The sequence below is a fragment of the Pelodiscus sinensis genome, chromosome 10 (genome assembly GCF_049634645.1).
Source record: "Pelodiscus sinensis isolate JC-2024 chromosome 10, ASM4963464v1, whole genome shotgun sequence".
Taxonomy (NCBI): domain Eukaryota; kingdom Metazoa; phylum Chordata; order Testudines; family Trionychidae; genus Pelodiscus; species Pelodiscus sinensis.
This window is the reverse complement of record NC_134720.1, coordinates 52266088-52292607: the sequence shown is the minus strand read 5'-3', so window position 1 is coordinate 52292607 and position 26520 is coordinate 52266088. Positions and strand designations below refer to the sequence as shown.

At 47.6% G+C, this 26520-nt stretch overlaps 1 protein-coding gene across 7 annotated transcripts in view; it reads right to left on the bottom strand.

Moving 5' to 3' along the window:
* The window catches only part of LPP (LIM domain containing preferred translocation partner in lipoma), a 555915-nt gene that overhangs the window by 174687 nt on the left and 354708 nt on the right, over positions 1-26520 (bottom strand). For all 7 annotated transcript variants that reach the window (XM_075938239.1, XM_075938236.1, XM_075938238.1 and 4 more), the window contains one exon: positions 1038-1730. In XM_075938239.1, the coding sequence (XP_075794354.1) occupies positions 1038-1730 (693 nt within the window). The remainder of the gene's footprint in view (positions 1-1037; positions 1731-26520) is intronic.

The following is a 26520-nucleotide window of genomic DNA, read 5'->3' as shown; positions in this document are numbered from 1 at the left end:
GTCAGTTTCCCATGAACACGCCTCTTGGAATGGCTTCTTGGCTTTGGCACGTGTTGGAATGGACAGGCAGCACGCACAGACCCTTTCTCAGTCGCCCAGCTTGTGGGAGGAAAACACTTTTGTGCGCTTTCAGGAATAAGGATTTTTAACCAGTGATGTACGAGAGATACGTCCCGGCATCTTTTAAACCACATTCCAGGAACAACAGTTGCCCCCCAGCTGTAAGTACAGGGACAATTTTTTCCCACTGGTAACTGCTGAACACCCCTGACCCCACAGTGTGCATAACCCCAAAACTTTGTCAGTAATGTCTTAATCAATCTTAGGAGAACCAGGTCTGAAAGATTAGGGCGTTGTAAGGCCACATAATTACCTGTCTTATTAATTGGGATGATGAATTTTAAAGTCTCAAGAGGCTTACAATTCCTCTGCCCTGCAAGGTGAATCCTGTGGTGTATCACTGCATTCCTGGAATGAGACACTGTCACCCCCTAGGAAAGGTGGCATTTCTACGATGTCAGCATTATATTTTCAAAAGGGATGAAAGTTCCCATTTTCTACCAGTGAGTTATTTAAAAAAAAAAAGCCAATAAGAAAGAGAACACCAGACTTTGTAGATTTCTGGGCCCTTTGGTGGTCTTATCTCGACGTGACACAAAGGTGTGCTTTGCAACCCTGTCATTTCAACACAGCGCACTGCACACGACTGGAAAAACAACGAACGCCTTTGAACAGATGAGCCTGTGGCTCTATGAGCGCGAAGAGGCCGTTTGATAACCGAGCGGGGGTAACGACACAGAAACACCGCACCGCGTGCGCCACGGGCGCAGAGCCAGCCCACAGCATTTTGGCACCTGAGGCAGGGAGCTCAAATGACACCCCCATACCTCTCGCTTGGGCCAAAACTTTGAAAGGTCTCCATTCTCTGGAGCCTAGTGGTGCCCCTCCCCTAGTCTGGCACCTGAGGCGGCTGCCTCAGTTTGCCTCATGGTAAGGCCAGCCCAGCGTGGGCGAGTGGATCTGCGTATCTCTCTTACCTTTGGCTGCAGCGGCGGCGGCGGTGGGGCTAACACCGGATCCGTAAGGTAGGTCTTCTTTGTGCCGGGTGGTTGGTACGACCCAGCTGCGTTCTGGGCGACGGTGTTAGCTGTGGGATAGGCCGGCTCGGGTTTCCAGGTGGCTTGCGGCATGTAGGACGGTTCTGAGCCATTTCTCCCTCCGTATCCAGGGCCTGCTGAGTAGTAAGGGTCTTGATACTGCCCCTGCGAGGCTGCGTAGCCATAACCGGGCTCGGAAGGACGGAAGGGCTGAGGCGCGTACCCGTAGTCAGGGCCACGAGGCTGAGGTGGCGCGTACTGAGCTGCCCCCAGGGGGCGTGCTGGCTGAGGAGCATACGACTGGTTTGGACCCAGGCTGCCGTACTGTGGGCCTGGCGGCTGGAAGTGAGGGCTGGGCTGGGCTGTTTTCACCTGTACGTTGAAGGCCGGTTGGGTGGGAGTGGACGCAGTGGTGTAAGAAGCTGGGACTGGCTGCGGCTGAGGCTTGAGCGTACCAACTGGAGTGATTGGGATGGGGGCAGGCGGAGCAGCAGGCTGCACAGGGGCCTTGGCAGTCGATTTCTTGGTGGCAGTGAGCGGCGGCTGGTTGGGAATGATCATCCGCTTGTGCCCAGTAACCGGGGTGGATCCCGGAGGAGAAGTCACTGGGGAGCCAGTGGGGAACCCAGAGCCCTACGGAACAATCAAAGGAGAAAAATCTTGTCACCGGCGAGAAGCAAACAAACAGCTGGTAAAAACAAGTCGCGCGGGTTCCGGAGGAACAGGGTCTGACAGCCACATCTGTGCCGCTGCTGAAACGGCTTAGCCAAGCGGGGACATACCCGGGATTACACACGCTAACACAGCAACGGAAACTCGGGATGTAACAGCATCACCGTTTAAATGGTTAACCAACATGCACAAACTTGGCGGTTACTGTCATGGTTACACGCCAGCTCCCAGCGAGCTGGCTGCCACCCCACGCTACTGACTCTCTATCAGAGCCTGCAGGGCAGCAGCCAGCTCCCTGGGAGCGGGGCCAGGAGTGGGGCTGCAGGAGGGACCTGGCTGCCGCCCCACCCAGTGGGCTCTGCAGTATAAAGTTTATACTGCAAAGCCTGCAGCACAGCTGGCTCCCTGGGTGTGGGGCCGGCTCCCGGCATGCATTGGCTGCCGTCCCTGCTCCCAGGAAGCCGCAGCATGTCACCGCTGAGTTTTACACGGTTACCTAATTAACCATTTTAACATCCCTACTGGGAACCTTTCCAGGCTCTGTCACAACAGGGGCAAAACTGGTGCCACAGAACAGACCTTGCCATGCAGGGGATTTCATTTTTCTCTGGGATTCAGACTCTACAAAAATCAACCATGAGCAAATACATGTTATCAAAGCCATACACAGTACCCAGATGCCGTGCAAAAGCAAAGTACAGAGCTATGCCAATACACACATCTAGAGCCCAGTGTGACTACAGTGAGGTCAAACGGTGTAAATCGGTGTCAGAACAGAGCGGGAGGTTTAAATCCTCGAAATCCAGTGTGATTAATTTATAGGGCACTGGACCAGGATCCAAGAGACATCGGTTCTATCTACAGCCCGGCAGGAGTGTTGTGAGAACAGGCCTGCCCGTGGGACTGAGTGGACAAATGCAGAATGAGCAATACGACATCATCACAGGTACTGAGCAATAGACAGAGGAGAATTTAGGTCTCACATGTCTACGCCATTTATGGGTTTTGGTTAAGATCTATTTAGCCCCACTCTGTAATGAAAGGGTGTCTTTGCCCAGGAATCAACCCCATCAAAGGCATAGGAAAGTTCTTCAAATTCCCCTTGTTTTCCTCTTTTTCTATTAGAAAGTTGATATATTTTCCCTGCTTTCATTATCTAGAGGAACAGCAGAAAAGTGAAGAAATGTACTGTTTAAAATTCCCCTTGCTTGTCACCGTTACGTTGGTCTGAAGTGGTGTTCCAAGTTTCATAAGAGCTTTCTGCATCTGGATGAATTTTACCCAGAATCAATTCTGCATTCTAAAAGGACACAGGTCTCATTAAAGTGAACAGACTCCCATGTTGGTGGACAGTAAGGCTGCATTCGATGGTAGGAAAATATTTCATGCCCACAGATTACCAATCTTATACATAGGTGTGTGCGGCACATTTCATTAGACTGTGCACTCAGGGAATTATATTTTATTCTTTTTTAAAGGCAAACATTTATTGAATACTCAATCACAAAGGACATTATTTTTATTCATCAAACAAACTAAAGAAACTAAAACTTAACTAAACTTATTTTTTTTAAATTAACACCTAAACTTTACTTAAAAGAACGTATCATGCGATTAAATTAAAACGCAAAGCCACTTTTTTTTTTAAGACATTAGGTGTGCCTGGGCACACCCGGCACACCTCCTGCGCACGCCTATGATCTTGTATGAGTTGCTACCAAACCCAAGACAACAGTGGAAAAGAGGAACTATATTATTTACGGACCCTTCTTAAGTCACATACATAAAAAGCCATTCCATCTCCTGTACCCCTCACACAAAGAAAACCCAGTAAAAAAGAATAAGAACATCTCAAATGGAATCTACCATTAGGCAGAGAATTTATAATCATTAGCTATCAGGGGGGACTTAGACGGGAAGATTTCAAAGTGGGGGCCGCAGCGTTTTTTAAATGCCTTACAGTGGTGGAAGCAACTTCAGAGCAAACTCCAATGGTGAAGGAGTCGCCATTGTCGAGGAAGACAAATGTCGAGGAAGGAAGAAAAATGACAGTACACGTCCGACCCCAAACAAGTGAGAGAGGGGAAAGAAAACAAGGCAGCAAGCTTCAGCTGGAGAAAAACACAGCGGACTGCATTTAACCCCTGACTTTCCATACAACTGTGGGATTCCTGGGAAAAGGGCGATACAGTGAGGGGAGGTGGAAAGATGTAGGAGTGAGAGCAGAGAAGCAAAAGGGCGGAGGGAGAGGAAGTGATTCAGGGCCCTGCAAGTGAGGAAAAGAGCATATTTTGCTCACCTAATGAGAAACTTTGCTTGTTGTCTGAGCTATTGTGCGCCCCGGGAATGTGGCATTTGAGCCTGACTGTGCCAGTCTCTCTGGCTATGTCTACACTCGCGGCTTCTTGCACCGGAAATATGCAAATGAGTTTAAGTGTGGAATATCGCCAAGCCTCATTTGCATAGCTAATGAGCCGCCTTTTTTGCAGAAGAGGCTCTTGCACCAGAAGGAGCTGTCTACACTGCCCCTTCTGGTGCAAGGAAAACCCTCTTGCGCAATGCCGTTCTTCCTGAAAATAATCAGTGTAGCGGTATTGCGCAAGAAGGTTTTTGTTGCTGCAAAAATGGCAGCTCATGAGGTATGCAAATGAGGCTTGGCGATATTCCACACTTAGCCTCATTTGCATATTACTAGCACAAGACACCGGCAGTGTAGACATAGCCTCTGTGTATTTTGTTTCTGAAAATGACAGTTGATTGCCCCCTTACGTAAGGGGAGAAACAGGGCAAAGCATAAGTACTCCCCAGAAAGTGCTTTACTCGGGGCAGGATATGGAAAGGTCGACAGTGTTTCATTGACAATGGGCATGAGGGGTGGGTGGGGGAAGTGACCCCATTCACACACTGGTGCACAGCTCTTGTGTTGCTCTGAGAGAAGAGAATGAGGAAGCACGGCAAAAAACCACACGTGGAGGTTTAACCAGCCCGAGAAGGAAGGAGGTGAAGAGGTGGATAATTCACTAATCATGTGGTCGATATAATTTTTATCGACTGCCTGATTAGTCAATAAGGGAAGGCTTGCTCAGTCCTGGCGTGCGCTGGGCCCAGCAGCCTCTGTCCACGGGGGATCCAAGCAGGGAGCTGGGACCCCCTGCGGACAGGGGCTGCTGCCGGAGCAGCTTCTGCCTGTGGCGAGCCTGGGAAAGCCGCGGGCAAAGGCTGCTTTGCGGCAGCCTCCCTTTGCTGCCAACAGTGCTGCTGAATCAGAGGCAGCAGCGCGGGGGAGGGGGGCTAGGCAGAACCACGGAGACAGTGCTGGGGGGAACCAGCTTTAAAGTCAGCTCCCCCCCCAGCATCGGCTACTGCTTCCCCCGCCCCTTGCTGCCTCTGATACAGAGGGAGCGGGGGGGGGGGGAGTGAATAGTCAACTACTCAACTGCTTGCTTACATCCCCCATGAGAAGGTGACAGTTTTAGCCCTTCCAACCCACAACAAGGGGGTTTTATTTCATTGCGTGTGTTGATTACAGACCCCTGCAGGCTAGGAAGAAGGCCGCTTTGGTGCGCCACAGGGAAGGCGCCCTATAGCCCAGCGCTCTGCCGACTGACTGGAGCTATACAGTCCAAAAGGGGCACAGATTGGAGACCACATGGGCCAAGCCAAGAGCACACGGGGATCATCTCCCTCTCCCAAGGTGGCCTACCCCTGGCTAGAGCAGGGGGACAGAGAGCCAGGCGACCTGGGTTATATTTCCATCTCTTCTCCTGAGTCACTCTGGACTAGTGACCAAGGGCTGTGCTGGGTCAAACCACAGCCTGAATTCAGGGGAAGGAACTCTGTGCCAGGAGGAGTCAACAGAGCAGAGGCACCCGACTCAGTCTGACTGGATGGGATGGGGTGGGGGGACCAGTGAACAGGATGTGGTAGAGAAAGCGGGTTGAGAGCATGAGGGATCCCGGGGAGGATGAAGCTCCGTGTCCATCCCCTAAGCAGGGGCGAAAGGAGAATAGGTCATCTGCCCCACCCAGGCCTGGGTATTTGGCCATGAGTATCTCTCGTTACACACAGGGATATTCACCTGTGTCTTAGCCCTTACTCTGAAATGGGGCTTCTCCCGGGGAAGGTAACACCAAGGAGTTCAGCCCAGAGGACATAGGTTTCTCTGTTGAGTGGTTCACTGCGGAAGAAGGGATTCGAAGGACAGGAAGGTGCTGAGGGGGGACATGATTGCTCTCTTTAAATATATTAGAGGGATAAATACCAGGGAGGGAGAGGAATTATTTAAGCTTAATACCAATGTGGACACAAGAACAAATGGATATAAGCTGGCTAGTAGGAAGTTTAGACTTGAGATTAAACAAAGGTTTCTAACCATTAGAGGAGTGAGGTTCTGGAACGGCCTTCCAAGGGAAGTAGTGGGGGCAAAAGATCTATCTGGCTTCAAGATTAAACTAGATGGGTTTATGAAGGGGATGGTTTGATGAGATAACATGATCTTGGTAACTAATTGACCATTCATTATCAGTGGTAAATAGGTCAATGGAGGGATGATAGGAGTTACTATAGAGAACTTTCTGGGTGTCTGGCTGGTGAGTCTTGCCCACATGCGGAGGGTTTAGCTGATCGCCATATTTGGGTTCGGGAAGGAATTTTCCTCCAGGGTAGATTGGCAGAGGCCCTGGAGGTTTTTTGCCTTCCTCTGTAGCATAGGGCACAGATCACAGCTGGAGGATTCTCTGCATCTTGGGGTCTTCAAAGCATTTGAAGGCTTCAATATCTGAGATATAGGTGAGAGGATTATTCTAGGAGGGGGTGGGTGAGATTCTGTGGCCTGCACTGTGCGGGGGGTCAGACTAGATGATCAGAATGGTCCCTTCTGACCTTAAAGTCTATGAGTCTATGAGATACCAATGAGGGATGTGTGAGCCACACAGCTGTCAGCCCTCAGGTGAGATAAATTGGATGGAATTGTCTATGTATCCATGGGTGCACCAGACGGACATGGAGATTAGAGGAATGAAGGGTCCGGTTCTGCACCTACCATTAGCAGCGGCCCAGAAGAACACAGAAAAGAGTGAGTGGGGAAGCAAGAGCGTTTTGAGAAGTTTGTGTGTGTATCCCTCTTTCCAGCAATTCCTGCATGGCTTGCTTCAAAAAACACATCACATTTGTGAGTGACCAATCACACCAAAACATACACGAAGGTTGTTTTCACACTCATGCAGGCTATTTTGCTGTTTGTGTGCTAGGGAAAAACATCTTCAGGTGGAACCTCTCTAGTCCGGCACCCTCAGGACCCGACTGGTGTTGAACCGGAGAATTTGCCGAACCACGGGAGGTCAATATTGTCTAGCAGCATTGCCCACACTTCCTCTGCTCGCTGGGCTCTTAGAAGACATTGAGGGGTAAATTAGAGCTAAATAGCAGCTCGGTACACTGAGAGCCAGGAAAGGTGGCTGGAAAACGTAATGGGACCGTGGGAAACTTGGCCCCACCCATGAGAAAAGGACATCCGGCTAACTGAAATCATGCCGGACCACGGAGGTTGCCGGACCAGAGAGGTCCAATCTGTAATGCGCTTTGCAAGTTCCAGTTACAGTTGTGCCAGTTACCATCACCTCCTTCTTGCAAATTAATATTACCAAGAAAGAAAGTAAGCTAGAAACCCCAGGGGCTAATAAACACAGTTGAAGAGAGAGACAAACGCAGGAAGGCACTACATTCCAAACTACATCTAGAGTCAAAAACAAAAGAAGTCAGAGGTTTGGTTTGGTTTGTTTGTTTTTTTTAAAGAGGAGGAAAAACACAAGCGCCTTGTGAGACAATAGATTTCGGTTGCTTCCATCTGTAACTCTACTGGTGTTAGTCCAGCAAGTCAAAGGTGAAATAACAATCACAAAATCAAGTGATGGTTGGTTCAACGTTGGCTCTACAAAAGGTGCAGGATGTCTTGAGGAACCCGATTTCCAAAGCTGCCTATTTGCACCTCTTAGAGCAACCAGCTTGTAGTTTCAAAGCCTAGAGCTCGGGGGGTATTTCACGAGGAGTAACGGTAGTTCGAACTAGGAAGCCTAGTTCGAACTACCTAGTTCATGCCCCGTGTAGCCGTGCTGCACGGGGTTCGAACCAGCGGGGTTTTAAAAATGGCGGCTCCCCGCTTATGCAAATGAAGCCTGGGAAATTCAAATCCCGGGCTTCATTTGCAAGTGCGGTATGCCTACATTACCCTCCTAGTTCGAACTAGGAGGGTAGTGTAGACATACCCTGTGTGAATACAGATTGTCAGACTGTATCCATGCTTATATTTAGACTATTTAGGTGTTTCACTTTAAGGAGTCCTATCTTCTTTCTTAGGTAACTAAGTACCAGCCAGAACAACAAAGAGTCCTGTGGCACCTTAAGGACTAACAGATATAGCGGGGTGTAAGCTTTTGTGGGTGTAAAACCACTTTGTCTGGTGGAGTCTTTACGGTGCCACAGGGCTCCTTGTTATTTTCACAGCTACAGCCTACCATGGGTACCCCTCTGAGACTTAAACATCCACCGCCAAGAATTCACAATCTAATAAAAGATGGTAATTCAGTCGATTGACTTTTTCTCTATCAAGCTCCCATCGCAAATCTGTATTTCGTTCCCAAGCTTGTGTTTATGGCAGGCACTGTACACAAATCAGCAGCTGCACTCATACGGTACAGCTGTGTTTGTGCAGGATACGGCATTGACTGCTAGCGACCCAGCCAGCAGCCAGGTAGTGGAGGAATCCACTCTGACGCTGAACGACAATCACGGGGAAGTCTAACAGGCTTTGTCTCAGGCTGGATTGAAGAGCAGGGGCCCAGACGTTGCATATGCCACAAAGCTACCCCAGGAACGATAAATATTTCCTCCGCCCCTTGCTGAACCTGACATAGAATTCAGGAGGGTCGGATGGGGAGAAGGAGCGTAATCAGCATGGTCATTACTACTGCTGCTAGCAACTTCTTGTAGATTCTGTCTTGACACTAGCGTGAAACGTGAGGAAGTCAGTGGTGGAGGAAGGAACATGACAACAAACAGGCCTCCAGTACTTTATCTGGGAGGACAATGTTCGCAAAGGGGAAGTCTAGGTTGGAGAGTAAGAAAAACGATTTCCCTAGGCGGGTGGGGAAGCGCTGGGATGGGTTCCCTAGGGAGGGGGTGGAATCTCCATCCCTAGAAGATTTGAAGTCCCAGCTTGTCTGGGATGATTGAGTTGGGGCTGGTCCTGCTTTGGGCAGGGGGCTGGACTCGGTGACTCCTGAAGTCTCTTCCCGCCGTAGGGTTCTATGATTCTAAGTTAAAAGTGCACAGCAAAAACACCAAACAAAAATCTTAATTTGGCGCTCAACACTGGGACCAAATGATGTGGTCAAGTCTCGATCTTCCATTTTCGGCACTGCATTCATTCTGGAGAGCTCAGGCACATCTAAGGAAATTAGAGGCCTATCAGGCGACCACTTCATCAGCTGACCCAATGTCTTCCTGGGTGCACAGCTGTTATGGCCAGTCGCATGATGCCAGGGTGAACTGAGCTTCTCCGCTTTGGGTCCAGATGTCCTTTTCAATCGTTTTCCCCTGGGATGGCAGTGCGGGTTCCATGAAAACATTGCCACAAGACTATTACTGCTCGCAGCTTTTTTGGTAGTTAACTATCATCTAACATGAGTCAGGGATGTAAAATCCCATTTAATTAGTGAACTGGTTAAATGTTACGTTTAACCGGTTGACCGATTAAACGGGTGTGGCGGGGGGGGGGCGTATTCCAGGCCACTGGGATAGAGCTTCTCCCCTCTCCCTCACTCCCACCTCCCCACGGCCAGTGTGGAGCAGCTTCTACACCATGAATTGGGGGAGGGGACGTTGCTCCACGGTAACAGTTACCTGGGAAGCATCATCCACTAATGCTAGCCCTATGGCAATTGTTAACCGCTACCCAGAAAGTGGCGGCATCAAGGCCAGCCCCACAGCAATGGTTAACCGTTATCCGATAAGCACCACCCACTAAGGTTAATAGTTACCCATTCATATCCCTAATATGAATGAGGAAGATTACGTGAGAGATGGCGTGCCTTCCAAAGGGAGGACATATTCGTTTGAACAAGTAACCGGACCCAATGATCATGAACTTGCCAGTGTTAAACTTACCTTCCATCTCTGAATGGTCAGATCTCAAACTTTGATCACGAATGTTTCCAATTTCACTATAGAGACCTAAGTAATATTTTGGCCAATTAGCAGCAGAAAGGACCAACATGCTATCACATTTTACATAAAGGCAACAAATAGTTGACCTAAATACTTTTATCTTTGGTAGACAACATAAGGCCTTAGCATTGGTTTAATTCCTTGAGAAATCTTGCTATGATTGAAGTGGACTTGTCTCGCAAATCCACCAGTCTGGTTCCACTGAGCGAAGCCGGCTACCATGATTTATCTGAAGGCATGCACGACACTGCTGTATGAAAACAAACATCTTGGTAGAGCTTGGCCAAAATGCAACCAATGTTGTTGGCCGTAAATCAACTAAACATTTCGTGAACTCATGTCGTGGCAGACCAACAACTTCCATTTCGTTTCACCGCAATGAGAAAACGGAGTCGTTTTAGACCGCAGAACTGCGCCTTTCGGTGTTTGCCGAATTTGTGGCTTATGGGCTCAACAGCAAACATCAAGAGCTGCACGCCAGAGTCCCCCAAGCAGCTCTGAAGGCAGAACGGTTGCATACAACCAGGAAGAGATGACCACAAATGGCATAAAATGATGCCATGTGACCAAGTCAGTAGACATAGAGGAATGGACAAGCAAGCTCTGGAGTATAATCTTTACGGGAGGATGTTAGTTTAGGATATTCAGGGCAGCAGGATGTTCAGCAAGAAACATTGTACTTTGCTTATCATGGGCAAGTAACTGCGTTACCAGGCATTTACCCTCCTCCATATAAGTGAAGTATCAGTAAGCAAAGTATTTTATGACTGGTGTATACTAAGCATAGAAAAGCTGATGCACTTAAAAGTATCATTATTAAGCCATCCTTAGATGTGAACTTTTATCTTATTGTAACAACACAATATTTATAATGGAATGGAAACAGAATCCGAGATACAGTAGTTCAGAGATTTATGATGAGGGCAAAAAGGAATGTACAGAGAATGCAGCTATCCCTATGACTACCTGTAAATGTACGTAAGAGACACCGAAAAAGAGCGCATACTAAGAAAGCGAGTGTGTTGTGTGTATAAATATAAAATACACACTCAAACCTACATCCCCCTTCTGGAACAGTACTTAGAGAACTTAATAGAAAATGAAACCATTTCTTCACTGGTTTTAAGCCATCCCACAGAAATCAACAGCAGGCATAGATTTCTGTATTGAATTCTACAGAAGAGTTCTCCCCCCGCAAAAAAACAAAACCTTACAAAAAGGATATAATTTTCCAATTAATTCTATAGGTTTTTTAAAGAACAATTTCTACAGAACTTTGTGGGTTTTATCCCTTTTAAAGTCTATATGGCATTAAAATGCTATATGTTTACACTCACAACGACATATATATTCATACAACAGCCACGGTTTGGGTTTTATTATTAATATTATTAGGTTTTTAATTTCATATTTCTTGTTCAGGATTCCATTTATTTGTAATATTACTTGCACTTAACTTTAAACGTAATCATATTTTCAAATTCAAGGAGCCAATTAAACCCTCTTGAAAAAAAATCTGCGTGCCACAGGGCACAGAAATCTGAATGGTGATGTTGTTTCTTAACTTCCTGGGCAACCATCTGTGTATGTTCCTCTTCTCCATATTTTCTTGCATTCTCTGCAAACAGGAGTGCAGAAGAGTAACTGCAGCAGCGGACTAGTCTTTGCTCATGTATGTAACTTCTGCTTTCTTAAAGCTCAGTCAAGTCAAGAACTCTATGCCGCTCATCTGCCAATATTGTTAGTGGGCTACACAGTGATTTGAATTAGCAGCATGAATGGGCAGGATGAGAAAGAAGGTATAGTGCCTTTGCAAAAAATAAGAACATAAAAATACTATGACAAGTAGACATCTGACACCGCTTTTTGTCTTTCTTAACCAGTGGGAACACCCACCTTTTCTGTTGGCCAATGATTTACCACCATCAAACCTAGATTAGCGACAGCGTGGTCTGTCAGATGAGTCCCTCTATTCTACCCTGCTGCCCATGTAAACGGTGTTCTTTTATGTAACAGCGTCATGTCATTATAGCCAGATAAAGAATTTTAATATCCACAACCAGCTCAGCTTCCAAGAAAAAAAATTATAAGTATATCGATTAGAAAAGTGTGTGTGTGTATACAACATATATATATACACTATTGAACATGTGGTATGGAAATTATACATATGGGAACAAAACCATATTATACATGCTATATTAGTTTTATACACACACACACACACACACACACACACACACACAATTTCCACACCGCATGCTCAGTTACATGCATATTTTTGATAGGTATACGCTTTATATACATAACATTTATCAAACAGTGATACACCAATAAAAAGCTGTCTAGATACTTACAGAGAACACTGGGTTTTTTTTTATTAAACTAAATGAAATGGGAATTATGGTCATTTCCTAACAATTTCGTAGAAACGGGCTACGTTATTCAATTTGTTGCTAATCAGGTATTTACTTAAAGACACATTACTTTGATAGAAATGTAGTATCTGCTCTGGTACTTTTGTTTTCCAGACATAATATCAACTTAAAATGTCTAATGTAAAGTAATCATGGATTCATTGCCTCACCAAGCATGGCTCGTTTGGAAATTGCATTATCAATTAATCTAGTTTTCCTAAATATGCCCAAGGGAAAAAAATCCACCCACCGGCAATTGCAATATAAAAACCTAATCGCTGCCTCCCATTTGTATGAGAACGCAAGAACAATGGTTTTCAACTGGCTGCATACTGCTGAATGAGGTGACTACTTATTTTGAAAATCAACTTTTTCTCCAGACAACTTAATATGATGCATTAGTTTAATACCAGAGTTCTTTATATACTGCACTTTTCTCACCTCAGCAGGGGTTTTTTTTAGAGAAGTCAATTAAACTTCAGCAATGCCGACCTAATGAGCCCTATTCAGTAATGATTTATAATTTTCTTCACTTACACTATTCTTAAATCAAAATCACATCTCAAGACTTTTGCTTCACAACTCCAAACGGAGCTCAGCTGATCCATGTAAAATTTAGCAACGAGCGAGAATATTCTGTAATACAGGCAGTATCTGGGTTACATTTTAAAAAGTCGAATTCTGATCTCAACGACACCAGTGACAGTTTAAAGTAAACCTATTGACTTCATTTTACCTTTGAGTTTATATAGGTGTAAATAATCAGAACCTGACCACTGTTCCTTAAACATTTGGATGGTTAATATATTTTAAAAGTTTTCTCCTCCCCACCTCCTCCAAGCAGAAATGTATTGCAGGTTTCTATGCAAACTGTAATGAACTCAAAGGTAACACCTCTTCTAGGTAATAATTATCATGAGCTGCTGAAAAAATGATCAGAAAAGAAGAGCTCTTCTTTTCATATTTTTGTAACCTAAACCAAAGCAAAAGGAATTTATAATCTATGCTAAATATAGGTTGCACGGCAGCACCTCTGAGAAGTGAATCGAATGCATAATAACCATGGTATCTAACAATGAATCTTGCTAGGACAGTCGCTTACAGGGACTCGTTTACAATTGCACAAAACACTTTTGCATATGGAATTCAAAACACGTTATCTCATTTCAGATCTTCTCCTTGCTCCACCTCCCCCCCCTTTTAAATCACTGGATGTTGCTTCTACTAATTTTTATATATTTATTGACAATATCAGCAACATTAGGCATTCTTGTGGTAGCTGTATAAATGCATACTGATGCCTATTGGGACTTTCAGCCTAACTGGTTTTGACGTTTTAAACTTTGCAATTTGAAGCAATGACTTTCTGGCTCAGGGGAAAGAGACTCTGGGACTGCAGGAGAGATTTTACCTACCTGAGCAGCTTGCCTCCAATGTTAGAAGATGGAAAGAATTGGGATTGTTTGAAAGAGAAGACTGAGGGAGGACATGATAGTGGTTTTCAAGTACCTAAAAGAATGTTACAAGGAAGAGGGTGAAAAATTGTTCTCCTTGGCCTCTGAGGATAGAACAAGAAGCAATGGGCTTAAACTGCAACAAGGGAGAATTAGGTTGGACATTAGGAAAAACTTCCCAACAGCCAGGGCGGTTAAGCACTGGAATAAATTGCCAAGAGAGGTTATGGAATCTCCATCACTGGAGATGTTTAAGAGCACTGAAATAAGGAAAATTCATTTGCTTATTCACACAATATAAGAACTAGGGGTTACCAAGTGAAATTAATAGGCAGCAGGTTTAAAACAAATAAAAGAAAGATTTCTTCACTCAGCGCACAACCTGTGGAACTCCTTGCCAGAGGATGTTGTGAAGACCAGGACTTTAACAGGGTTCAAAAAAGAGCTAGATAGTTTCATGGAGGTTAAGTCCATCAAGGATGGGTAGGAATGGTGTCCCTAGCCTCTGCTTGTCTGGAAATGGATGACAAGAGAGGGATCACGTGATGATTACCTGTTGTGTCCCTCCCTCTGGGGCATCTGGTATTGGCTACTGTTGGCAGACAGGATCCTGAGCTAGATGGACCTTTGGTCTGACCAAGAATGGCCGTTCTTATGTTCAGGTTGGATAGACATCTATCAAAGATGATCTAGAGTCGATGGTGTTTGGTCCTGCCGTGAGGGCAGGGGACTCGACATGATAACCTCTCGAGATCCCTTCCAGTCCTAGTATTCTATGATTCTACGTTCTATCAAGAGATAGGCCCCATCCAAAACCCCATTTGTGGGCACCCAAAACCTCTGAGAAACACTGGCACCAGAGCTAAGCATTGTGGTTTTCATGTGTATTTTTCTCGGGCCAAAGCAAAACTACAGATCTGAACATGGCGAGGGGAAACTGAGTTTGGATCCATTTGTAGCTCCACCTGATTTTCACTGTTTTTTTTTTCCTGCTTCATTAAATTGTTTTTTAAGTTTCCTTTAAAAAAAAAATAAACCTAACGTGCATGTCAAAAAATTCCTGGCATTCGAAGAAGTCCATGAATCTCTCCTACCTCCAAGCTATAAAAATTCACCTAAACACCCAGTCATTAAAACACCAAGCAATGCCATTCGATAAGCTTTCAGAACTGTAATTCTACTCTTTAAAATCTCTAAATGAGTCATGGGCATCTCTGTGGAATTGTAACAAACAAAGGTTAATGCGGGTTAATTTTCCCCCCTTGAATTTTACAAGCACAGCTGTAAAATGTGGTTTGCCAGTGAAAAGACTGAGCTGCAGTTCCTTTTGCCCTGAGCAAGGAAGCTGCTTGCGCCCCAAGCTCACCTTTACCGAAAAGCTCAAGAGAAACCACATTAAAGAAAAATGTCATTCTCAAACTTCACAGGGCGTGCGAGGTAACAATCAATATTCTACTTCAATGGCACAAAGCGGTTTTGGTCCAAGGCCGAAGGATGAGGCCTGCACTATCATGACAGGTGGATGGCGCGGACCCAAGGCAACGGGCAGGAGAGAGGAGAAAAACAGGGATATAGGGGTTTGGAACGGGTCCCATATGAAGAGAGATTAAAAAGACTTGGACTTTTCAGCTTAGAAAAGAGAGGACGACGGAGCGATATGATAGAGGTCTATAAAATTATGACTGATGTGTAAAAAGTGAATAAGGGAAAGTGATTTACTTATTCCCGCAATATAAGAACTAGGGCTCACCCAATGAAATGAATAGGTAGCTGGTTTAAAACAAACAAAAGGAAGCTTTTCTTCATTCAGTGCACAGTCAACCTGTGGAACTCCTTGCCAGAGGGTGTAGTGAAGACTAGGACTTCAACAGGGTTCAGAAAAGAGCTAGATAGATTCATGGTGATTAGGTCCATCAAGCAATGGTGTCCCTAGCCTCTGTTTGTCTGGAAATGGATGACAGAAGGGGGATCACATGAGGATTCCCCTGCTGTGTTCCCTCTCTCTGAGGCCACTGGCATTGGCCACTTTTGGAGACAGGACCCTGGGGTAGATGGACCTTTGGTCTGACCCAGTGTGTCCGTTCTGATGTTCTTATGATATTGTACCCAGGACAGGGACAGGAGAAATAAAACCCAAAGAAATCGAAGGGTTAAGATGAAGAGAGATCAATGAAAGCAGGAGCCCAGGTGAGGCTGCTGGTCAGGCTGGAATGTTTGCCAGGTGGCGCATACAGTTGAGATTTACCAAAGCCGCCCTAGGGCAAGGTCAGGGGCTATCTGTTTATGTCTCCTCATGCTTGCATCCCGAACAGTCCCTGCATACGGGGGCGTGCTTCGGATTTATGGGGCCCTATGCCCAACAGCAGCCAGAGGGGAAAGGAGGAAATTTACTAGAGCTGTGATTTTATAGTCCTCAGCAATGCACTAATGAAATCGCTTTCAAGCAAACGTTAAACTCGCACAGTAAATTCACAGAGGGGTGGTCGTGTGAGTCTGTAACTTTAAAAACAATGAGGCATCCTGCGGTACCTTAGACTAATAAATCTATAGGGTCACGTGCTTTTGAGAGTAAACCCCACTTCAGCCTCCTACTCATTGGAAGGGGTGGGTTTTACCTACGCAAGCTTGTGATCCTCTAGATGTGTCAGTCTCTAAGTGTCACAGAACTACTCGTTCCTTTTACAGTAAATTCAGAAACTGGCCGAATGTCCCTGGGGTTGGCACATGCCTGTGAGAGGGCTTTGTGGTCACTGGCCTGGCTCCTTCACAGGGTCGGTGCTCTGCTCATGGCTCTGGCAGGTTTTTTTCTACTTTCAAGTCAGCTAGATTCTCCTGGAGGAAGCAGAGCCATAGAACGGGTTTAGGAACAGCTGGGTGGGTGGACATTAAGACCTAGTGGTGCCTCAAATTTTCAGCTGCCCTGCACCTGTGTATTCTGCACATGGGTAAGGACGGCCCTAACCAGGGATGTTAAACATCAATTAACTGAACAGTCGATTAACCTCATGAATTCTTATCGGCTGGTCTATACTCCCTGGGGGTGGGGCCGGCAGCCAGTGTGCTCCCGCCCCGCTCCCGAGGAGCCTCCATCCACTTTGCACTGCTGCCTCTGTATCAGAGGCAGCATCATGGGGTGCCAGGCGGGAGCTGCTCCGGGAGGGGAGGCAGTTTAAACAGCAGCTCCCCTCACAGACCGGCTGCCTGTCACCCTGCGCTGCTGCCTCAGATACAGAGGTGGCAGCGCAGGATGGCAGCAGCCCCTGTCTGAGGTGGGGCTGCCTGTGCATCTGGCTCCTAATACATTTTAAACGCAGAGCTGCCGCGGGGGTAGGTCCCGGACTCGGCGCGAGCCGGGACTGAGTTGGGCTGCTGGCCAGTCGGCTAAAAAAAATCTGCCCTTTTGGGGGGGTCCCGTGAAGGGGCGGAGACGCCCCCACTGCTCAGCCATCTCACCCTGACGGTCCCGTCCTCAGAGCACCTCCATGGTGCTTCTTCCTTGGTGCACAGCTCCTTGGGTAATTCTAAGACTAGAATCACATTTCCACAGCAAGCGGCCACGTTCACCCAGGGCAGTGGAACGGCAGGAGGCCCTGGGTTCCAGAGACACCATGAACACAGGAGTAAAGCAGGGTTCAAGGCCTACGTAGTCTCGCGGGGGCTCTGAGCACAGGGGTGAGATCTACCCCACAGCCTTGCAGAAAAGTCTTAATGAATTTCAGAGAAAGCTGGGATTTTCTAGCGCTTTGGCACCACCCTCTCCAGTTATAGCCATGCTTAGGAATTCTGCACGGTTGCAGGTCCATTCAAGTCAGAAGAGCTACTTTAATTTACACCGGCTGAGGATACGGGCCTATAGATTTTAAAACCCTTGAAGTTACCAGCTCTTCTTACGCATCTTATGATTTTGGGTGTTTTTCTTAAAGCTCCTAGAGTCACAGACAGACAGACAGACAGACAGACAGACAGAAAGAAAGAAAGAAAGAAAGAAAGAAAGAAAGAAAGAAAGAAAGAAAGAAAGAAAGAAAGAAAGAAAGAAAGAAAGAAAGAAAGAAAGAAAGAAAGATTTTTGCTCTCACATTTCTAGCCTTCTAGGTTATGGAATACAACTTGCTGTAACTGGTGATTCTCAACCAGGGGCATGTCAACTTATTTAGATATTTACCTAGTTTTAAAACAGTTCCTTTAAAAAAAAAAAACCTAACCAAGTCAGTACAGGCTGAACCTCTTTAGTCCGACACTCACTGGTCCAGCAACATCCATGGTCCAGCATCATTCCAGTTAGCCAAATGTCCACTTATTATGGGTGTAGCCACGTTTCCTGCAGTCCCATAAAGTTTGTTTACAGCCCCCAGTCCTGGCTCTCAGTGTTCTGTGCTGTTATTTGGCTCTGATTTACCCCTCAATGTCTTCTAAGAGCCCAGTAAGCAGTGGCCGTGTTGGTAATGCTGCCAGACATTACTGATCTCCTAGGCCGTGTCCAGACTCAGGGGTTTTTTCGGGAAAAGTAGCCTTTTCCCGAAAAAACTTCCCCTGCGTCCAGACTCAAGCCGCGTTCTTTCGAAATTATTTCGAAAGAACGCGGCTTTTCTTTCGATGGCGGTAAACCTCATTTCACGAGGAAGAACGCCTTCTTTCGAAAGTTCCTCTTTCGAAAGAAGGCGTTCTTCAATGTAAAGAGGCCGTCTTCGAAAGAGAGCATCCAGACTCGCTGGGTGCTGTCTTTCGAAAAAGCGGATTTCTCTTTCGAAAGATCCGCCTGCAGTCTAGACGCGATCTTTCGAAAGAGGCTCTTTCGAAAGAAGCCTGCAGTCTAGACATAGCCCTATGGTTTGGCAAATTCTCTGGTTCGGCATCGGTCAGGTCTCAAGGGTGCCGGACTAGAGAGGTTCAACCTGTACAAATTAAAATTTCATACAAATAATGACGTGTTTATACTGCTCTGTATACTGGACACTGAAATGTAATTTGTATTCCAATAGATTTATTTATAAATGCATTGTAAACATGAGAAAGGCAGCAATTTTTTCATAAAAGTGCGCTGTGGCCCTTAGTTATTTTTATGTCCGACTTTGTAGGCAAGTATTTTTTTAAGTGAGTTGAAACTTGCAGGTACACAAAATAAAATTAGATTCCTAAAAGGGATACAATTGTCTGGAAAGATGAAGCGTCGCTGTCCTAAATAGTCAAAAGTCAGAAGGAAAAGAAAAACTGAACCCCAAATGTAGTATTTTTCTTTGGCTTTAAATAATTCAATTTTTTTAAGCTCATGTTTTCTATGGCTAGGTGTCAATTTTTCAACAGCAGGGTTGGCAATACTGAAATTGTGTACATTTCTGGTTTCATCCCTATCAACTTCTGTTGCACTTTTCCACAAGACGAGGAGAGAGAGTGCAAAAATGAAGAAACAGAGGGGATTATTAGAAAAGGACACATTCTGTTCTCTGTTTTTTCATGGCAATTTAAAAAAAAAATCCCTCCTGCATTGTTTCCCATAAGTGGAAACAGATTTTCTTTCTTTTAAAAAAAAAAATCTGAAATAGAAAATCTTCTTAGTCAGATTCAGCAGCAGATTAATCACTTTCACAACCCACAAAAAAAAAGTTTCTGGAAAGCATAACTGTAAATGAGAGCATTACTCTCTGTGCTGCTAAGACGCCTACACGTTCTCTCACTTCCATGACTCAGCACCAGAGAAAATAGAAATAAGGAGTGAACTTTCCTACTGAAAAAAAGAACGTTAAAAACAGCACCCACCACTGCCCCCACCCCAAAAAAAAAACCTTTAATGCAAAATCAAACTCTGTCCATTGATTTTGCTCCCATTGAAATCAATGACAAAAATCCCAAAGACTTGAAAGAGGATCAGGCGTTGCTTGCATCAAACGTAAAACCCAAACGCTGAAAAATCTTGCGCCCCCCCCCCCCCCTTCTCCAAAGGATCAAGAGCAGTGTCTGGTTCAACGAAAAGGAATATTATCTCCCTTGATCGCCTGCCTGCCTCTAATTTGGTAGACAAATGAGTTGAAATTTAGCTGGTCTGAAAAGCGAAATTTCCAGGAGTTCTAAAACAACCACACACACAAATCACAGAAACTGTGGGTAAGAGGAGTGGAATTTTACTGGGATTTCCCCTAAACTACAGGATGATTGGCTCTGAGCCATGTAAACAGCTGGCTGATTAAAGGCTGAATTAGAAAACCAAGTCAGCATGGTCTCCACTTTTCTTTTGGGGGTGTGTGGGGGGGGAGGCAGACCCTTTGAATCTAAGAGCAATTCTCAGCTGGGCTGGAGCTGCGAAAAGTATACCGAGTGAGACATGTAGACCGGGTGGAGGTCAAGAGGTCGGCATGTGTCTCGGAAACACGGACAGGGGATAGGAAGAGTCCCTGGGTAAATCCCTTGGGTGGTCGGTGAAGACAGAGCTGGGGGAGGCAAGCCCGCAGCCCTGCCCCTTCTGCTGAGGCCCCGCCCCCCACCACAGAGAGAGGACGGAGGGAGGGCAGGCAGGTGCCCGCGTGCCCCAGCTTTCCCAGCCCTGGAGCACGGGGAGGGAGGGCGCTGGGGGTGGAGCGTGGGCGGGGCCAGAGTGTGGGCGGGGCCAGGCTGGCAGTATGGAAAGGCAACACCTCCCCCTGCCTAGCACATTGTCCACCGATGGTAACTCCGGCGCTACCCCACCCACAGGTCCAGCATGGACGGTGGATGGGATGCTAGTGAAGAGGCCAATATTAGCTTGCCTCCCAAAGAGAGACACTGTAGGGCCTAGAGCCAACTCCACCACCCGACTTCGCAGGGACACGATTCCAACTTGAAGTCCACTCCCCACAAGGCCTCCTACCATCTGCACTGGGGATGGGGTCCCTGGCCAATGCAGCTACCTCTGCCAAAGGTGAGGATGGAAAAGCTTAACCAGCTAAGTTACACATGTAACTGCATTTCTACATCCCTGGCCAAAGGCCTCCTTACCCTTTGGGAACCACTTCACAGATTAACCGTTCGGTGAACCCTCCCCGGTCCCTGCCACCAGCAGACCCAAGCACCGGGTGTCGCTGCGCTGTCACGGACACATGCGGCTCATCCCAGGGGTGGGTAACCTAAGGCCCTAGCATAGGCGTCGGGTGAAAGGCCAGCTGAGGAAGGCAAGCACCAGCCCCGCCCTTTTCCACCGGAGGCCACGCCCACTCCCAGCCCCATCTTTCCGGGCCATGTGGAGCGCCGCGGCTGCCATAGCGTGGACCCAGCTGGGCTCTCCGTGGTCGCTGGGGAAAGCCGGGCTGCCTTTTCCAGTGGAGGCCACAGCCTTAGGCAGTCGGTTGTGTAGGCAACTTTGGGAAGGCTCTGCCCTCCCTTGCCTACATTACCGAATGCCCATGGGCCCGGGACTCCCGGCTTGCCTGGATCTGGCCCAAGGCTCAGGGCTCTCCCCACCATTGGGGATCCACACAAAATCGACTAGCCTGCTCTCCCCACAGGCTCTGGGTGTGAGGGGAACATGGGGAGGGTCTTTCTCCACATCAATGAGGGTGTTTTTTGCTTCTCACTTGCGTGCGGCCCCTGACTGATTTTTCTGTGGATCAGTGGCCCCCAGACCACAAAAGGTTCCCGGCCCTTATTTATACCTTTTTCACGCTCACCATAAATTAGCCATTCAAGTTGAAATGCAAAGCACCGACCTGGGATCAAGGCTTTTCCTAACACCATTAAGAATTGCATCTGTCCGCTGTTAAGATGACTGCACTATCCGACAAAAGCTAACACGGCCAACTCGCCCATCATCAGCCCAGGCCACGTTTGCTGGGCAAAAAGGATTGAATCTAGAGAGAGGGAAAATCCAGCAAAAGCAAGAAAAAAGCATCTTCTCCTTTATTCCATGGCCGCGAGGGCAGAATTGCCTGGCCAGGCTCCGAGGAAAAATTGCCGGAGAAGGACATGCTTAGTTCATGAACTGCGCATGGTCTAAAGACAGGCTGGGCTAGAACAGCCACCATCCCGCCATGGCTCCGATACAGGCCCCTGGGACCCCGTGTCTCAGGCAGAACACAAGGAGAGCCCTCGTCCCAGGAGCGCACCCCATGCTGCCTGATCTCTGAGCAGGTGGCAAAGGAGATGCTGAGCAAATGAACCAGGGTAATTGCTCTCCGCCTCTCAGGACGAAACTCACCAGCTTTGGTGGACCAGACATTTCCTAGGGGCCCTAATTTTCAACAGCCAAGGGCCTTGAAACTTCGGAAGGGCAGAGAGACCAGTGGTTAAAGCAACACACACCTTGCATCCACACACATATGGGTTCCCACTGGTTGTGTGACTGCTGCCATGGACAAGAGGATCCCAGAGCACCCCAGCGATTCGACATTCTGGAAAGCCTGAGTTGCTTAGGCCGGCAGACTGTTTAGTGACTGGAACACAGGACTGCTTGAGGTACGGCCCTAGCTCCAGTGCTCCAGAGAGTGAGATGAAATGCTGTGATGCTCTAACTCCAAATGACCCCTCCTGACATCTGTATTTCCCAGGGCAAAGATCCTTGATCTTTGCTTACCTGGACTTCTGGAGAACCAGAGCTTCGGTCCACGTCTGTCTGCATCCTGAAGCCGTGCTGTTCCTCTGGTCACTTACAGCGTTCTAGGGCCCGGTACATCATTGCCACGTCTGCTTTGGCCAGCCCCAAGACGAGGTGGCAAGCTCCTAACTTTTAACTGGCACAATCATTCTATCACCCCCAAATATACCCAGATTCCCTTTGCAAAAGGCTTGCATTCCTACACGGACACCTGGATAACCCCCAACAGCAACTCAAATACAAGCTGACAGCAACACAGTGTACAGAGAGATGACAGAAGTGCAGGTCTGAAAGGGACCTCGATAGATCATCCGGCCCCATCCCCTGCACCGAGGCAGGGCCAAGTTTTATGTCAACCAGTGGCTCTCGTTTTTCCCGAGTTTTTCTTGTTTTTCTCAACTTTCACCTCACTTAAAAACTCCTTGCTTACAAAAATCAGACATAAAAATACACATGAATCACAGCAACCTATGGCTGAAAAAATGACTTCCTTTCTTGTTGTACACCCTATAATTATGAAATAAATCAACTGTAGGATCGCATTCCAGTGAACAGGATACAGAGGAGTACAAAGAAATCATTGTGTGTGAGAAACTGTAGTTTGGACTGGCTTTGCTGGTGCTTTTTATGTAGCCTGTTGTAAAACTAGGCAAACCTCGAAATGCGTTGATGTAACCCCTGGAAGACCTCTGGGTATCCTCAGTGGTACATGCACCCTTGATTGAAAACCACTGATCTAGATTCTCCTCGACAAATGCTTGTCTAACCCGGGGGTTCCAAACTTTGCATCATGGCTTGTAAGGGCAAGCTGCTAGCTAGCTGCGAGGTGGACAATGAGGTAACCAAAACACAGGTACGGCACTCGCAGCTCCTGGTGGCTGCAGTTTGCCATTCTGGGCCAATGGGAGCTGCAGGAGGTGGTGGCCCAGCTCTCCCATTGGCCAGGAACAGTGTATCACGGCCAATGGGCGCTGGGCGCAGCCATGCCTTCAGACACTCGGGTAAGTGGCTAGCCACCAGCTAGCCGCTTATCCTGACAAGCCGCAACCCAAAGTCCGAAAACCCTGGATCTGTCCTGTTCTTAAAAAACTCCAGACACAGAAGTTTATCGACGGCTCTCAAAACACTGTCGCCATTTCGATACATCTGAGCCTGCAACACGCTCTTGGCAGGCGAGAAGTATTTAAACCTCGTTTTACAAATGGAGAAACCGAGGCCAGGGGAAGTGAAGTGGCTTATTCAAGCAGAGACTGTACATTGGGAACAGAACCCAGAACCCCAGTGACTCCCAGTCCCCCCGCTCTCACCACTCCACCGTATCGCAAGCCCACGGACGAGATCACAGGGATGACAGTATTTTTCTTCCAGAGTCATGCCAGAGGGTGCTGGTGGGATTTGAACTGCATGGTTTGAATTCAACCCCATCCCTGAGCAATATGCTCAGAGATGAAGACTCCGATCTCAACAGAACGGTTTATTTCAAACCAGTACAAACGTCTGTGCTTGCAGGAAACGTACAAGGAGGAGGAAGAGTCAGATTCCCCCCCTACACACCCACTTCTTGGTCCTTTTTTTAAGTGGTGTCTGGAAATCAAACCAGCAGACACGGTATCGCACTGGCAGATGGCAAGCTTCAAGACTCCAGTCCTAATTCAGCAGGGCTGCGTGGGGAATTCTGCAACAAGGAAAAAGCAGCCCCACCTGCACGAGCTGCTGTCTGCCTTCGTCTCAGTCGCTGTCTGCCGCTAGCAGCACAAGTTGTTCTGAGCGCCAGAGTCAATTGCCTGTCTCCTTCTTTCTGTACATTTCCTGCAGGGGTCTCACTCAATAAGCCGGAGGAAATGCAAGGGTGAGTGTCCCTATTAGGAGCAGCTTCGTCAGCATCGCCCGGCCAAGCATTGACGTCACCAGCATGCTAATTGAATCAGACCTGAGCAGTGATACTATAAATGGATTACCATGCCAGCTAGTGTGGTTACCGAGGAAACTCAGCCTTTTGTGCCAGGGATACAATCGGCTTAATGATAATAAAAACCTCAGCGCAAATGAAACAGAAGGAAAAAGCTGGCAGGGCTGACGCAGGCACAGCTCTCTCTCTCTCTCTCTCTCTCCCTCTCTTTTTCCCCCTCGCCCTGCCGCCCGCTGCAAGGAAATTAAGTGCTGCTGTGATCGGTAGGCACAGCATTCCCATAGGGAGCAAGTAAGTAAACACAACCTGCGGAAATAATGAATGGGGGCCGGCGACGAATGCCGTCAGCATTACTTAGTCATTTCACAAACAGCGCATGAGAGAGAGATGCTCCATAGACCCAGAACAGCTCCCAGAAAAGTGCCGAGAAGTATGTCTGCTGCCAATCAGGGTTGACACTTGGTGCTTGGTCCTCAGATGTCATAGCATTGTTCCTTTTTTTAACCAGGATCAGGGCTATTAATTAATGTTCCCTCTAATTTTTCCCACCCATGTGCAGAATAAATTTTGTTCTGTGCACCAAGGCACATGCATATGTGCACCACCCAGAGAAACATATGTTGCTAGCTATGGCCAGCTGGGGGCGCTCTGCCAATCAGCTGGGCGGCACCTGAATCTCTCCTAGGTAGTTGCCCATGTGCTCTGATTAGAGGGAACATTGTCATTAACCCCATTTTACAGATTGGGGACAGTGAGGAAGGAAGAGACTAAAGGATGTGGGGCCATGGCCATGCAGGGGATCTCTGGCAGGAGTATATAACCAACTCACCTCCTGGGTGTGGGGTTCTGTCTCATCTAGTGGCACCAAGACCACAGAGAGAGATTAACGAGTCTGCTCTAAAGCCTGAGCTCAGAGCCACATGGCTTTTAGCTCAGGCAGTAAGTAGAGGCTCACTGAGCACCAGAACCCCTGAATTCCAGCCCATTAAGTTGGAGGCTGTGGCTAGTATCTCTCCCCCTGCGCTAGACAGGAGGGCAGCCCATGGATCAGAACTCACCTCTTATGAACACTCTCTGAACCCTTTTTCTCCTCTCTGCCCAGCACTGCTGTATTAGCCCTTCTGGGTAATTTACAAACCATTTAGAATCATAAGGTTAGAAGAGACCTCAGGAGTCATCGAGTCGAGCTCCCTTCCCAAAGCAGGACCAGCCCAACTCAATCATCCCAGACAGGGCTGTGACCAGCCGGGACTGAAACACCTCTAGGGATGGAGATTCCACCCCCTCCCTAGGGAACCCATCCCAGCGCTTCCCACCCGCCTAGGGAAAGAGTTTTTCCTCATCTTCAACCTAGACCTCATCTACTGCAACTTGAGCCCATTGCTCCTGGTTCTGCCATCTGTGAGATCAGCCTCTCTCCATCCTCTGTGGAACAATCCTTCAGGAAGTTGGAGGCTGCTCTCAAATCCCCCCTCACTCTTCGCTTCCGTAGACTAAACAGGCCCATACCGGCCGCTTCTGGGGCACAGAGCAGTCAGACAGGGAGCTGCCTTAGCCCTGCCCCTCTGCTCACCTGATCCCCCGGCAACCACGAGCCCCAGCGCCCGACATTTCACCACCCAGGACTGGGTGTGACCCATCATTTGAAAACCGCCGGGCGATGTTGCTAGGGCAAGGGATGATGGGAGGATATTTGCACGTATAGGCCCCAGCTTACAAGGGCTTGAAACTTGTTTGAAAGCTACGCGGTGCTCTGAAAACTTGCCGGATCAGGGCCATAACAGCACGTTTGGGACTCCTGTCGTCGGAGCCCCTCAAATCCTTCGTCCTCATCACTGCCCCGGGAGGCAGGTAAGGGTTCTTACAGCCATTACACAGCAGAGCCAGCTCCAGCACAGCGAGGTCGTAACTTCCCCTCCGGCTGCAAATCAGATCAGTGAAAGAGCAAGGAAGAAAACCGAATTGTCCTGGGTCCCAGATGTGCCCTACCAACCAAGCGATGCTTCCTCGGTAAAACAATGCAGGGGGGCGAACCAACCATCGCACTGGAAAAGCAAGAGGCAAAAGGTTGCGGGTAGGAGCTGGAACAAATTGCAGAGAAGGTAACTGAATTTGTTCTTCTGTACCCACGTTCTGAAGGATCAGCTGAGCATGTGGTGTCTGGTGGCTTGTAGCAGCAGGGAGATTAGAT